This window comes from Bubalus bubalis, chromosome 2, assembly GCF_019923935.1.
Source record: "Bubalus bubalis isolate 160015118507 breed Murrah chromosome 2, NDDB_SH_1, whole genome shotgun sequence".
NCBI lineage: Eukaryota > Metazoa > Chordata > Mammalia > Artiodactyla > Bovidae > Bubalus > Bubalus bubalis.
The window spans coordinates 178,770,882-178,786,771 of record NC_059158.1 but is presented as its reverse complement, the minus strand read 5'-3'; the positions used below and the strand labels follow the sequence as shown (position 1 = coordinate 178,786,771).

Below are 15,890 nucleotides of genomic sequence, written 5' to 3'. Positions count from 1 at the left end.
CCTGGGGAAAGTGAGGCCAGAGGAGATAACACTGACTAGTTACAAACACATGTTAACAAGTTCGCTAGCCTTCTATTTCTTAACATCTAGCTTCCCCCATAAAAAGAGTTTATTTGATTGGAAGCATACCAACTATCACACAAAGTGCAAAAACCCATTAACAAAAACAAGGGTAAGAAGTTTCCCTGGTGGCTCACTGGTAAACAATTATGCAGTGCAGGAGATGATGGTTTGATCCATGGGTCAAGAAGATCCCCTAGAGAAGGAAATGGCAACTCACTCCAGTATTGCCTGGGAAATCTATTGGACAGAGGATCCTGGCGAGCTACAGTCCATGGGGCTGCAGGGTCAGACACAACGGAGCAACTAAACACTCCAGGGACTTCTACCAAAAGTCAAAGCCGGTCCTGGAAGATGTTAAAAGCAGCAAACTACTGGATTTCAGTAAATGGTTTTCCTGCAAAATTGAAGTAATCAGACAGGCAACCTAGATGCCAAGCAGGAAGGATGGAAAAGAAATTTCATGGATGGGTTACTCATCTCTAGAGGGCTTTGATCATTTCACTCAAAAATAACCCTTTTATCATAAAGAGTGGAAGACAAAGTAATGAATTGGGAGTTATGACTGCAGTATCTCTTATTTCTTTGATGACACTGGAATCGAAAGTTAGAAACAGGAAGGTTCTTTGAAAATGGTAGTTTTTGTTTTCTGCCCTTTGAGAAAACCAAACTCCCAATTCCTTTTGTGAGTTAGTAACTTGAATTCCTGCAGCCCTTTTCGTTAAAGGTTTGGTACAGAAAGAATACCCCCGATTTTTCTGTCAGGGTTAGTTGATGGCCTTATAGTTTAGAAGCCATTCTTAAGCAGAGTTCTTTCTGCCCTTAATCCTTTTTTTGAGTTCCTTGGGTAGGTCCTGCAAATGCAAACCCTAAAATGTGTGTGCCTTAAGTCAGCACAAAATGGATTGAGGTTAAGTGTCTTGTGAGACTAACAAGAGCCAGGAACTTCGCAAACGATTAAATCCACTAAATAAGACAAAACGGTGTAAACACAGGCTTTGTAAGACTTGTATCAGCTCTAAAGCCAATTCTGCAGCCTTACAGTTAGCAGAACGCTGCCTTACCCCTTTATCTCAGCAGTCCTAACTCTGCTGCTAGCGGCTGAGAAGTCCCGGCATTTCTGAGATGAGGCTCCCCTGACTCCTAATTCCTGTCCTGTAACCGGATGGTCTACAGACTTAGCGGCTCTCCCAGGTGGTCTGGACCCCTCCTTCCCCAGCAAGGTCCCTGACACTTGGCCCGAAGCCGAGTCGCCCGCCTCACCGCGTCCCAAAAGCCTGGCTCTCGCATTCGCTTCACCCCACCCAACCCCCAGGCGCTCGAACGGCCGGGAACGAGGGCCTCGTCGCTCCTCCTCCTCCAGCCGCGCAAGCGCAGGCTAGGGCTCCGCCCCTTAGGTGACGGGAGAGGCGTGTCCCAGCGCCCAACGATGACGTGTTCTTCCAGCGCCACGTCGTGAGGAAGTGTCGGTCCACTGGAGCAGTTGGAAGGCGCTGGTGGAGCTTGTCAAGGTGCTGGATTCAGGGTGGGGTGGACTGGAGGAGAGAGATTGACTGGGCAAGAGGCAGCTGTGGGACAGGCAAAAGGAACAGTGGAAGTGACAGAGAGCAAATAATTGGGAAATCTCTAGGATAGGAGGTAACGGGTGCAGTAGCTGAAAGGGTTGTCGACCTGGGGCACCGAAAGTCAGAAGCTGCATGGGGGAGGATGGAAAAGGAAGAAGGGGGAAGGATCAGGATGTAGGCGTTACGATGTGACAGGAAGCAGACGTTTTCAATAGATGTTCAGAAAAAGGCGGTGCAGACACTGAGGGAGAAGGGAATATAGCAGCAAGCTCCACCAAGCCCGTGGAGCCTAGAAAAGGCCTCTGCCCTCACAGTCCTGTTGTCTTATAAGTCTGGGTGGAGAAAGACTAGAGGCTTAGGCCAGTGCCTTTGGGTTCTAATGCTGGCTGCTCTCTACCATTTTTGGTGCATCCCTGCAAGTCAAACGTAGTTGTTTGCCGGCGTGGTGGCTTATGGTTCTCTTTCTTGTTTATACAGAGTTACCTTGTTGGTGTCTAATCGTCCTGTGCTGCTTCTCCGGGGCAAGAACTATGTCATGGGTCAAAGAAGGAGACCTGTCATTTTGGGAGCGGTTCTGTGCCAATATCATAAAGGTGAGCAGTGGCCCACAGCACCAGCTGGCCTTTTGGTTTGTTGGGTAAACTTATATCAAAACCTGTTATTAAAATTGAGTAACCCCTGACGTTTATGGATTTGTAATAGAATTTAGCAGTGTTAAAGAATCTTAGAATTGCAAGTCTACGTTTCTGGCAAGTTATTGTCCTAACTCCAGCGTTTTCAGGAAACCTAGGACTTCCTGCTGTCACTGGGCAGCACAGCTGTTAGGTTTTCCTGAAATTTGTTTCCGTAGAACTTTGATCGGTTATTCCTAGTACTGTCCTCTGGGTTTAGATAAAATAACTAATCTTTCTTTGATGTGATGGTAGAGCATAATGGTTAAGAGTTTGGGATCCGGAGGCAGACAACTGTGAATGAACATCCTATTGTGTCATGTACTAACCATGTGACTTTATATGGTGGTTTTGAGGATTAGATGAAACTACATAGAAAGCCCTCAGCACAGTGTCTAGCAGTTTTTAATTACTATTGTTGGGGGTGCCTTTCAGCCATTTGAAGACTATAGTCACTGTTTCCTACACTCTCCTTGGTTCCCCCGGATCTTCCCTCAACTTTTTCTCTAGGAATCACAGCAAAGTTATATCCTCTGCATATGAAAGGTTTGAGATTGGAGCCAGTCAGCTTAGTTTCAGCCCCAGGCTGCCAAGCAGTGGGTAGCAGTGAATTTATGAGTAAGCCTTGAACACCACCTCCCCACACAAAAAATGCCAAGTGATCTCAGGCGGTGCAGGAAATGGAAAGCATCTCCTTAGGGAATCACTGCAGTCTTGTGTTGGGAAGAACAAACTTCATGACTTTATTGGAATTTTTTTCGGGGGGGGGGGGGGCTCTATGTAGGGCGGAGAAGGTGATGGCACCCCACTCCAGTACTCTTGCCCGGAAAATCCCGTGGACGGAGGAGCCTGGTAGGCTGCAGTCCATGGGGTTGCTAGGAGTCGGACACGACTGAGCGACTTCACTTTCACTTTTCACTTTCATGCATTGGAGAAGGAAATGGCAACCCACTCCAGTGTTCTTGCCTGGAGAATCCCAGGGATGGGGGAGCCTGGTGGGCTACCATCTATGGGGTCGCACAGAGTCAGACATGAATGAAGCAACTTAGCAGTAGCAGCAGCTCTATGTAGGGGCGAAAATAGAAAATGTCAGAGAGTTGCAGGGGAAGCGGTCTATGAAGAAACCCTCCAGTGAGGGAAAATAGTCCAAGGAGTGAATTTTTGCTATGGTGGACAATGTAAGGCTGCTCTAAGCCAGATAAGAAGTTTTGTTTACCTTCCAAATGCCTTTCTTGTTTGTTTTGAAGTGGCTCCTGACATTGAAATTTTTATAAAAATCTTGAGTGTCTTCTCTTGTGAAATAAGAAGATCCAACAATTTTAGGCCTCTATTCCTGTGTGACAGGACTCAGATGGAAGTAGATACCTGTTTTATGAGGAGGATGCCCTCTACATTTGACCACATCCGTCATTATCTTTCCTGTGTCTTCCAGTTGAAAGCTAATGAAACCAAGCTGGTGGTTAAGGGCATATGGTTAAGGCATGCACTCTGAAAGCACACAGACCTCAGTGTGAATCCCCACGTTGTCTCTTCTTAGCTGTGTAACTTGTGCAGGTCACTTGACCTCTCTGAGCCTCAGTTTTCTCATGTGTAAAGTGCAGATAATATTATTTACTTCATATGTTTGTATGATGGAAAAAAAGCTAAGGTGAACTATAAAAAATCCAGTATAGCACTTGACATGTAGTAAGGGCTCAATAAACACATAAATAGAAATAAATAAAAGTGCTTAATGCTAATATATTGAGCAAAAAAGTACAGAATACCCAATTCCCTTCCTCAGGACTTTTATCGTATAACTCAAGCCTATCAGCTTGGCATATTGTCTCCTTTTATCTCTGAGTATTATGTGATGTGTCCGTTTGTCTTCTTACTTCACAGGCAGGCCCCATGCCCAAACACATTGCATTTATAATGGATGGGAACCGTCGCTATGCCAAGAAGTGCCAAGTGGAGCGGCAGGAGGGCCACTCACAGGGCTTCAACAAACTGGCAGAGGTGGGTGTGGGTGGCAGAATCAAGGGTGAATGGTCTGGGGAGAATTGGATTATAGCTAAAATCCAAGCCCTGAGTTTGCTGTGGTTTGAGAGTGCTTTGATAGCTGTTTGTTTTCTTCCTTGCTTGTTTGCTAGCTATAAGTCTCATATCAACATTCACAAAAAATTAAATCGTCTAGTGAATCATTACAAAGTATTAGATATAAGAGCAAAATTGTTTCCTCTTACCACTTTAATCAACAGTTTATATTTTTCTGTGCCTCATCCCAGTCCTTATAGTATGTTCGACATGACTTAACATCCGTAAAATTATATCTATGCTTTTGAAAAAAATTGTTTATATTTCAGTTCAGTTCAGTCGTTCAGTTGTGTCCAACTCTTTGTGACCCTATGGACTGCAGCATGCCAGGCCTCCCTGTCCATCATGGACTCCCAGAGCTTACTGAACCCATGTCCATTGAGTTGGTGATGCCATCCAACCATCTCATCTTCTGTCGTCCCCTTCTCCTCTCGCCTTCAATCTTGCCCAGCATCAGGGTCTTTTCAGATGAGTCAGTTCTTTGCATCAGGTGGCCAAAGAATTGGAGTTTCAGGAATAGTGTGTTGGTTTCTGTCGTATATCAACATGAATTAGCTATAGGTATACATACGTCCCCTCCTCTTGAACCTCCCTCCCACCTCCCACCCTTTCCCACCCCTCTACGTTGTTATAGGGGGTTTGGGTTCCCTGAGTCAGTCATACAGCAAATTTTCATTGGTTATCTGCTTTACATATGGTAGTGTATATGTTTCTATGCTACTCTCTCCATTCATCCCACCCTCTCCTCCAACCCCCCACCCATGTCTGTTCTCTATGTCTGCGTCTCCATCGCTGCCCTGCAAATAGGTTCATCAATACCAGTTTTCTAGGTTCCATATATATGTTTTAATATATATTTGTTTTTCTGACTTTCTTCACTCTATATAATATGCTCTAGGTTCATCTACCTAATTAGAATTGACGCAAATGTGTTCCTGTTTATGGCTGAGTAATATTCCATTGTGTGTATATACCACAGCTGCTTTATCCATTCGTTTGTCTATGGACATCTTGGTTGCTTCCATGTCCTAGCTACTGTAAATAGTGCTGCAGTAAACACTGGTGTACATGTGTCTTTTTCAGTTATGGTTTCCTCAGGGTATATGCCTAATAATGATATTACTGGGTTGTGTGGTATCTCCATACTGTCTTCCTGGACATACTGGAGTGGGTAGTTGTTCCCTTTTCCAGCTGATCTTCCCAACCAGGGATCAAACCCAGATCTCCTGCATTGCAGACAGATTCTTTACCAGCTGAGCCACCAAGGAAGCCCAAGAATACTGGAGTGGGTAGACTATCCCTTCTCCAGGGGATCTTCCCAACCCAGGAATAGAACCAGGGTCTCTTGCATTGCAGGTGGATTCTTTACCAGCTGAGCTACCAGGGAAGCCCATGATAGTTTTATTCCTAGTTTTTTAAGGAGTCTCCATACTGTCTTCCATAATGGCTATATCAATTTACATTCCAACCAACAGTACAAGAGGGTTCCGTTTTCTCCACACCCTTTCCAGCGCTTGTTGTTTGTAGATTTTTTTGATGATGGCCATTCTTACTGGGGAGAAGGCAATGGCAACCCACTCCAGTACTCTTGCCTGGAAAATCCCATGGACGGAGGAGTCTGGTAGGCTGCAGTCCATGGGGTCACTAAGAGTTGGGCATGACTGAGCGACTTCACTTTCACTTTTCACTTTCATGCATTGGGGAAGGAAATGGCAACCCACTCCAGTGTTCTTGCCTGGAGAATCCCAGGGACAGAGGAGCCTAGTGGGCTGCTGTCTATGGGGTCACACAGAGTCGGACACGACTGAAGCGACTTAGCAGCATTCTTATTGGTGTGAGGTGATATCTCATTGTAGTTTTGACTTGCATTTTTCTAATAATGATGTTGAGCATCTTTTGATGTGTTTATTAGCTATCTGGATGTCTTTGGAGAAATGTCTGGGTAGGTCTTTTACCCACTTTTTGATTGGGTTGATTGTTTTTCTGCTATTGAGTTGTATGAGCTGCTTGTATATTTTGGAAATTAATCCTTTGTCAGTTTCATTTGCTATTATTTCCTCCTGAGGGTTGTCGTTTCACCTTGTTTATAGTTTCCTTTGCTATGCAAAAGCTTTTAAGTTTAATTAGGTCCCACTTGTTTATTTTTGTTTGTATTTCCATTATTCTAAGAGATGGGTTATAGAGGATCTTGCTATGATTTATATCATACAGTGTTCTGCTTATGTTTTTCTCTAGGAGTTTTATAGTTTCTGGTCTTACATTTAGGTCTTTAGTCCATTTTGAGTTTATCCTTTTACATGTAGTTGTCCAGTTCTCCGAACACCAATTATTGAAGAGACTGGTCTTTTCCCCATTGTATATTCTTGCCTTCTTTGTCAAAGACACGGTGCCCATAGGTGTGTGGGCTTATCTCTGGACTTTCTATCTTGTTCCATTGGTCTATATTTTATCTATAGCTTTGATAACCTTGTTTTTTCTTTTGGGCAAGTATTTTTCTAGGTTCATATATAGCCTTTCTACCTGTATGTTTTGATGACTGTGGAACATTTTATCCTGAGGATCTGACATGGTTTGTTCAGCTGCTCCACTGTTATTGGACATTATAAATGGTACTGGGCTTCCCTGGTGGTTTTGACAGTAAAGAATCCCCTTGCGATTCAGGAGACTTGGGTTCAATACCTGGATCAGGAAGATCCACCAGAGAAGGGAATGGCTACCCACTCCAGTATTCTTGCCTGGAGAATCCCACGGACAGAGGAGCCTGGCGGGCTACAGTCCATTGGATCACAAACAGTTGGATACAACTGAGCAACTAACACTTTCACTTTTCACTTTGATAAATGGCACTAGTTTAGAATAAATTCTTAGACGTGACATTTCCAGAGCAAAAGTAGGGGTAACTACCCATCCTGAGATTGAGGTGTTTTTCAGGACACGGGCCCTTAAGTGATTAAACTAGGAAAAGGACCAAACAAGGAGATGACTCCAACAGAGGTCATCGGCATTTTATGGTTTTAATGCCTATTGCAAATTGGGAAACATTAAATTTAACGATACCAATGGACTGTGTTGATCTTTGTGAAACTCTAGCCCATGGATCTCGGCTTCCTGGCTCAAGAACACAGCCAGCACAATGATGCTTTTTGCCTTGAATGAGTGGTTGTGGAATTCTCTCCAACATTGTGGAGTCTTCGGGTCTGTTGACCTGAAGTTTCTCTTTTGTGACTAGAGGCGGTTTTGCCCTAGTGCTTAGGAGCTTAAGCTCTGTGGTCACTTAGAATTCATCGGCACCCCTGCTCTGCCACTTCCTGGCTCTGTGACCTGCTTTAAGTTACATAGATTCCCTTTGCCTCAGTTCCTCCATCTACAATATGGGGAAATAACATAAGGATTAAATAATATGGTTCAATGAAAAGCATGTGGCACATGCTGGCGTAAAGGAAGTGCTCAAAAATTGAAGTTGTTATGAGCGTCTTTACTGACTGAGGTCAATGGTGGGCTCCAACCCGGATGTACCCACTAAGTTCGCGGCCTGGTAAGGTCTTCAGGGCCCAAGCCTATTGGCAGTTAATGTGTTTGTGTGTCTGATAGCGAATTAGAAAGGTGGTTCTTCAGCATTATTTCTTCAGTTCTGTTTGAATGTCTTCTGTCCCTTGCCTTTAACCTCTAGGCTCCCTGTTTCAGCACTGCTGTTCTCAGCTCCAGTTTGTTCTCCACCTTTAGTGGCACTGGGTTAGAGAAGTACCAGAAGACTGAGTTTAAATTTGAATTTTACTTCTCTTTTCATTGAGATGTAATTTCATACAGGGAAATGCACAAATTTGGGGTTTTGACAATTGCACTTGTCTGTCTATTCCACACCCCTATCAAGATATAGAACATTTCCATCTTTCTAGAAGGTTCCTTTGTGCCCCGCCCCCCCCACAGTGAAAGCCTATGCTACCTCCTCTTCCTCTCTACAGGCACCCACTGTTCTGATTTCTGTCACTCAGTGTGATGAATGTTTGCTGTTCTAGAACCTCACATAATGGATTCATACAGTAGAGCTGTGGACTTTTGATACATTTCTTCACTTTCCGAGCCTCAGTTTTACTATCTATAAAGTAGGCATGAAAACAATAATGCCTTTCTCAAGGGGTTGCTTAAAGACTCAAATGAAATAATGTATGTGAAAACACTTTGGAGACTTAAATGCTACACACTTGTGCAGTTGTTGCGTGTTTTCTTGTAACTCATCAGCCTCTCAGTCTTCTGGAATAATGATGCTGTGAGTGGTACTACCTGTGTTCTTATGTACCTTTAGCCACCTGGTGAGGGATGGATTGTGATGCCGTTTCACAGATAAGGAGATTTAGGCCCTGAGAGGTTAAATGATATGCAGGCAGTCACATAGCAAGTGCGTGATGGAGTCAGGGGCTAGGACCTAGAACTTTACTCTCTCAGTGAAGAGTTCTTTCTAGTAAACCACGGTAGCATCAGCATAATAATACTCATTAAGTTTGCATTTTTCAGTCTCTCAATTGGTGGCTTTCTGCTTGTTTGGTTCACTATTCTGGTATTATCTTAGCTCTACCCAGAGTGGGAAGGAAGAAAGTCTGTCTCCCACTTCCAGCACTGAGATGGGGCTGAGGCATGCCTCGTTTCCCTTCCTGCTTTTCCTGTATCCTAGCTCCTTGCCTTCTCCCCCTCAGACTCTGCGTTGGTGTTTGAACTTGGGCATCCTGGAGGTGACAGTCTATGCGTTCAGCATCGAGAACTTCAAACGCTCCAAGAGTGAAGTAGACGGGCTAATGGATCTGGCCCGGGAGAAGTTTAGCCGCCTGATGGAAGAACAGTAAGATGCTATCAGAGGGAAGCGTGTGTCCTTCCACCACCTCCAGCCTTATCCTAACCCTCAGCTCTCTTTTCTGGGGCTAGTTAAGGAACTCTAAATCTATCTGCTGTTAATAAGACCTCTTCGGTGGCAAGTATGACAAGCTAGTTTTTCTCTTTTTTCAAAGGAATCATTTATTTGAGGGTGTAGAGGTATTTCATAGAATTCAAGGACAAGTATGATGAGCCTCAGGTAAAACTGAAGTCAGGAATTGAAATCCATTAGATAATGGATTCTAAATGCCTCCTTGGACATTTACTTCTTTTGCTCCACAGACCAGCTTTGTCTACTTCAAGAGCACAGCCCAAAATGAACTAAAACCCTAGTTGGTTCTAGTTCTAAGCAGCCCACCTTAGATCAGATTTGTATCCTGGGACCAGTAAGCTGTGACCAGGGGAGTAGAGTGAGAGAAACTTTGAAAAAGTCATTTTCTGTGGTGCAGTCATCCCTAAAAAGCAACTATACTTCCCTGTATATTCCCTTGGAAGGAACTGGATGATGCACAAAAGGCCTTTATGGGGATGAGTCAGTACAAGTCTTATCTGTCATTATGTTTAAGCCTTAACTCAGGAAGCAAAGCCAGAATGGGACGAAGAGGAAGTTTGGTGGAAATTATTTGCCCCAAAGTGTGGAACTCTCTCCAGCCTGGACTGCCCCAAAGTCTTCATTATGACCATTTTCTGCCCAGCTCCTCCTCACTCCAGGACCAGGAAGATGAGAGAACAGAATACTTAGAGCTCTAGCAGAGCTGGGCCTAGGACAGTTCTGTCATTTCTGTCCCTATGTGGGTCTGGGTGAGGGGAGAGTAGCCAGGCTTCACTGTCCATGTTAAGATGGTGAAACTCTGGGCCACAGAGATTACTGCCTCCTTTGTGGCTCAGAAGTCACACCCAAGGGACTGGGGATGGAGGTAATGGGGATACATCTCAGGTGTTCAGATTCTTCTGTATTTCACACTAATTTTGCCTTTTTAAAGTGCTTATACTGTGTGTCAGGCCCTGAGCCTAATGTGCATTCTCGTTTAATATTCACATTATCCTGTGAGAAAGGTATTATTATCCCAGTTGTAAAGAGGAAGAAAGTAAAAACCAGAGAAGTTTAGGTGTGTATCTTGGGTTGTGCAGCTATCAGACAGACAGAGCCAAAACAGACAGAATCTTTCTGACTCTGGAGCTAAGCTGTTGTCTACTATACTGCACTCCAAGAGACAGGAGGTAATCTTAGAGTTCTTAAAAGGTGCTCCTGAGATTGTTCTAATCAGTCAGTAGTAGAGGACATGGTCTTGGTTATGAAGTCCTGGATAGAGCAATAAGAAACCTTAGCAGTGGTTTTCCTGTAGTGTGCCACAGAACCCCACTGTTGTGAGGGTGAGCGTGCAAGGACCCAGAGGGAACAAGGTATACAGTGCTGCTTTGTGTTTATCTCTTATATATTGGGCATCTGTTTCAGATTTGATTCAAAGAAAGAGTTGTTTGGCTAAAAGAAGTTTGGAAAACCACTGGTCTAGTTTGGTTTCATCAGTTGGGAAACTAACCCTGGTGGAAAGAAGAGAAAGGCTTGCCCATGGTCACACAGCAAACTAGTGGCAGAACCAGGCTGGGAGCCCAGATCTCCTGGCTCCTTGCCAGCACTTTCACAACTCCTTCCCTGTAGCCCTCCTTTGGGTCATATGCACTTTCCCAGTAAGGCAGAGATGGTTAGCACCCCCAGCATACAAGGTAGGAGGCTCAGCGAGGCTAAGCAGTTACGCTAGGTCAGATAGTAAGCAGTAGCACTAGGGCTTGAATCTAGGTATTCTTTCTCTTTTTTGGCCGCATCCCAGGGCACGCTGGATCTTAGTTCCCTGACCAGGGATTGAACCTGTGCCCCCTGCAGTGGAAGCACAGAGTCCTAAAAACTGGACTGCTAAGGAATTCCCAAATCTAGGTGTTCTTATTCAAATATTGCCTTGATTTTGAGTATACATTTGTCTACTAGCACTCAAGTGGGTTCTCAAAACTAGGTGATTAGATCTCGCTTCACTCTTGGAAGAAATGTGGTTGAGGGTTGCAGTGTGGAAAGGCTGTGGGTGCAGCCTTCAACTCTGGATCAGGGTTCTCCAGAACCTGCCAGATACCCTCACCCCACAGTATACTTCTTGTTACGGAGCTCCTGTTTTCCAAACATTAGTCATTCTGTTTCTCTTTAGCATTCCCAAGTGCAAGAAGCTGACTAGGAAACAGTGAGCTCATGCTCACTCTGCCATTTGGGAGTTACTATATAGAGGCAGTGTAATGTCGTGATTAAAAAGACAGGCCCTAGAACCAGACTGCCTTGATTCAATATCTGACTTTCTACTCACCAGCTGCCTGATCTTGAACGAATTAACCTCCCTGGGCCTCAGTTTCTTCATCTGTAAAAGGGGAATGATAATGGTGTCTGCCTCAAAGGTAGATGTAAAAATGGAATGCATGTAAAACACTTAGACCAATGTCTGAAAAAGTGAAAATGAAAGTTGCTCAGTGGTGTCCGACTCTTTGTGACCCCATGGACTATACAGTCCATGGAATTCTCCAGGCCAGAACACTGGAGTGGGTAGCCTTTCCCTTCTCCAAGGGATCTTCCCAACCCACGGATCGAACCCAGGTTTTCACATTGCAGGTGGATTCTTTACCAGCTGAGCCACAAGGGAAGCCCAAGAATCCTGGAGTGGGTAGCCTATCCTTTCTCTAGTGGATCTTCCCAGCCCAGGAATCAAACCGGGGTCTCCTACATTGCAGGCGGATTCTTTACCAACTGAGCTATCAGGGAAGCACAGACCAATGTCTGGCAATTAACAAACATATAATTAATGTTAGATGTTGCTATACTTACACTTCATGAGAAGTTAACAAAAGTAACCAGTAATACAACTCCTGCCCTTGAGTTTGTTTGCCTGTCAGAATGGGACAGATAGCAGAGAATCCATGTGATGCAGCTTGCCAACAGGGACATGTGAGACAGTGTAATATGTGTTAAAGAAGTTTGGGTTCTCAAATCAGACAGACCTAGGTTTCAGTCCTGACACGGCTCTTGATGGTTGTTTTGACTTTGGGTAATCCCTATCTGAGCCTCAGCCTATTCTGTCTGAGCTTCAGTTTCCCACTGGAGAACAGGGAATGTATTAAACTCCTTTCGCAGACATTGAAGGCATGCAATGAAATAATACATGTAGAATGGTGCCTGACACACAGGAAAGCACTCACACTGGTAACTGAGTATTATCTAAGCACTTTGCTCTCTCCAGCTCAGCAGGTGCTCTGTCCCAACTCCCAAACCTTCCTCCTTTCCCCCCTGATTAGGGAGAAACTGCAGAAGTATGGGGTATGTATCCGGGTCCTGGGTGATCTGCATTTGTTGCCCTTGGATCTCCAGGAGCTGGTCGCACAGGCTGTGCAGACCACCAGGAACTACAACAAGTAAGTTTTCAGATTTTCCCTTAGGGGTCTGTATCAATCTTTGACTCCCTCTAACTTTAGGGAGACTTCCTAGGCCTTTCTTGGCCTGCATTTGGTATAAGAGGCAACAAGGACTTGGTTTCAGATGCTTAGAAGCTTCTTCCTTCAGCTATAGGGCAGATGGAGATGTTTCTGCAGTACCTTGTTACATGTGTGTATGTTCACACATGCAGTTTCTTATCTTCATCCTTCATGGGCCTTGCCCCCTCCTATATATATATATACATATATGTACACACACATACATATTTAAGTATATAAATATATATATATATATTTGTGCATGTATATATATGTGTGTACCTATTTACATACATATAATGTATATATATACATATTTAAATATATATGTTTGTGTTTGTGTATATTTCTTAATTGACAAGAGGATGGGGTAGGAATGTATCAGGCATTATCCCTGTCTCTGAAGACAGATCCCTCAAGAAATTCTCTTTCTGTCCCACTGCTTTAACCAATAGATGGGATGACCTGGGGAGGGCATGCTGATGCAGTTGGGAACAGAGTTTAATAATCCAAACTTCATTATGTGTGGCTTTGCAATGTAATGTATATTTGGCAGTGGATTTGTTTCACATCACATTTCCTTCCTATTCTTCTCTACTTGTTCTAATAATTACAATGAATTCACATCCTCTGAAAGCCAGGTGCTAGCAGAAGGCAAGAAGATTAAGTGAATAATAAGGATCAGTTAGTATTTTTCTCACTACAAAACTAATGTTTTTTTTCCCAAGGAAAATAGGAAAATTCAAAAAAACTAATAATCTCGCCTTTCAGAGGTAACCATGGTTAACCTTTGATGTGTGTTCTACCACAGAGGGGGTGCTCTGTAATCAGGGACTCTGCTTCTTACTCCCTGTCCCTCTCGGTAAATTATTCTGTTCTTCCCTTCTCAGGTGTTTCCTGAACATCTGTTTTGCTTACACATCCCGTCATGAGATCAGCAGTGCTGTAAGAGAGATGGCCTGGGGAGTGGAACAAGGCCTGCTGGATCCCAGGTACCCACAGTTGTTCAGCATGGTGACTGATAGGGAAAGCAGGCATGCACCAAGCCATAAAATTCCTCCTAAGTCATGTGCGTGGGTCAGAAGTCAGATCAGGAATGTATGTGGAAAGATGCAGGTGAGGGTGATTCCCCTCACTTAGAGTTTCAGAATGACTTCTTATAGCCTGCTTTAGAATTTCTCTGTGTTCCCCACATACCAAGAAGTTCCAGAAAAATGGCATAGCAGGATAGCAACACTGTGGCATGCAATAAACATGATGCCCTCCTGGCCCTCTGGCCGAGTTTTTCTAGGAATGATTTTTCAGGAATGCAGCTTTTGGGGGGTATTGTCCTTTAGACCTGTCATGTTACAGTTCATACAAGATTCAGGTATTTTTCAAAAAGAAAGTTGTTCATCATTAACAACGTGGTGGGATTTTTAGAGCTGGGAGAGACTTTGAAAGCCATCTGTCTGCTCAGTCTCTATGATGAGTATAACCTTTGGTAATAATATTAGTAAACTAACAACAGCAATAGTAAAATAAAGTAGCAAAAAAAAAAAAAAAAAAACCCAGGTAATACATTATGCTTTGTATTTTATTAAATTAATATTCTTAAGTGTAAGAGATTTGAGTCTTTTCTCCATTTTATAGATGAGAAAACTGAGCTCACATTGAAATGACTTTCCCAAGGTCATTCTGCTAACAAGTGCCAGAGCTGGGACTTCTATCAAAAACTGTCTTGATTCCAGAGGTTTTGTCCTGACATATGGGGTCTTGGGACCCAGGAATTTTTCTGACTCTCCTCTTGGATATAATTTTATTTTCCTGGGAAACTAAATTAAAAATGAAGAAGTTTCTCAGTGAGAATGAAATTATATAAGAAGAAAAAGAGATAGTTTGTAAGGCTATTTTATGAATCCCTCTTCTCCCCAATAGCTGAATGATCTTTCTGTGCTACGTAATTTTATTCATTCAATCAATCATTCATTCGTTAAACAGATATTTTTTAAGTGCCTACAAAAGGCCAGGCACATTGCTATATACAGAGGATATAGTGGTAAGAATAAAAAACATGCATTTCCTGTTTTCATGGTGCTCTGGCAAGGGAAGCAAACATTATCAAGGTCATACAAGTCAGCATAAAATTACATTGATGCTAAGCGTGATAAAGGCATTGGTGCGTGGTTCAATAAGAATTTATACTTAAGTGGAATGGACCGAGTATGGAAGGCTCTCCAAAGGAAATGAGTGATAAGTGACCTCCCAAGGGGGTGGGTGGATAAGTAATAGCTGGGGAAAGAGGCAGTTGTGTGAGGAGCTTGTTAGTTGCACAAATACTGTTGGGAAAAATTCAAACAGAGAGTACTTGGAAGGGAGCTTAAATTATGGTGGTGATGGTGGAATAGCCCAGAGTGCATCAAGAGTAATGCAGCAGATCAAATTGAGAAGACTTGGTGGGCTGATGCTGGGAAACTTGGTGGGTGACTCCAGGTGGGTGTTATGGGTGACTTTGACTTATGCAACAGAGGACAGTGGTGCCCTTCACTGTGCTGAGAACCCTGAGAGGGTGCAGTTTGAGGAAGAAGGTCAGGAATTTGGTCTAGGATATCCTGTAGTTGTTGAGCATAGATGTCAGGTCTACAGTAGAGAGGAGGGGTGGGGACTGGGGTAACAGTGTGGTAACTGATGCAAAGAGAGGGCCTAAGGAATCTGAGGAGATTCTAGAGTGAGAAGAAGAGAAGGCCTTGGATAGAGTTTTGAGAAAACTGGCTGGGTAGAGGAAAAGAAGCCTTAAGGGGAAAAGAGAATGAACAACCAGAAAGGTTGAAACAAAAGCGCTGCCAGTATTATAGAAAGCAAGTAAAGAAGGTGTTCATCAGCGCAGGTGGGGTGGGAGCAACAGTATCAAACAGTGTACAGAGGTCAGTTAATACGTGGATTGAAAATTAGCTATTAGTGGAAAAAAATGAAGATACAGGCTAAGTTGGCAACATGGGGCTGGGCAGGAAGATGGGATATAAGTAGATGAGGGATATATGAGTAGATGCAAGTTACTGGTAATTTTCTGATTCTAGGATGATTCTATAGTTGTTCATTATATTCTTAGTGCTTTACAGTTAACATTTAATGCATTTACAAATATTTGTGCTAAAAGGAAAAGAAGCTA

At 43.5% G+C, this 15,890-nt stretch overlaps 1 protein-coding gene across 2 annotated transcripts in view; it reads left to right on the top strand.

Moving 5' to 3' along the window:
• The first annotated feature begins 1,414 nt into the window (after positions 1 to 1,414).
• The window catches only part of DHDDS (dehydrodolichyl diphosphate synthase subunit), a 38,209-nt gene continuing 23,733 nt past the window's right edge, over positions 1,415 to 15,890 (top strand). Inside the window, exons 1-6 of one of the 2 annotated variants that reach the window (XM_044938090.1) lie at positions 1,415 to 1,571; positions 2,103 to 2,218; positions 4,178 to 4,294; positions 9,064 to 9,206; positions 12,566 to 12,682; positions 13,633 to 13,734. In XM_044938090.1, the coding sequence (XP_044794025.1) occupies positions 2,156 to 2,218; positions 4,178 to 4,294; positions 9,064 to 9,206; positions 12,566 to 12,682; positions 13,633 to 13,734 (542 nt within the window). In that variant the 5' untranslated portion in view covers positions 1,415 to 1,571; positions 2,103 to 2,155. The remainder of the gene's footprint in view (positions 1,572 to 2,102; positions 2,219 to 4,177; positions 4,295 to 9,063; positions 9,207 to 12,565; positions 12,683 to 13,632; positions 13,735 to 15,890) is intronic. The other variant, XM_006055452.3, reaches the window with a different exon arrangement.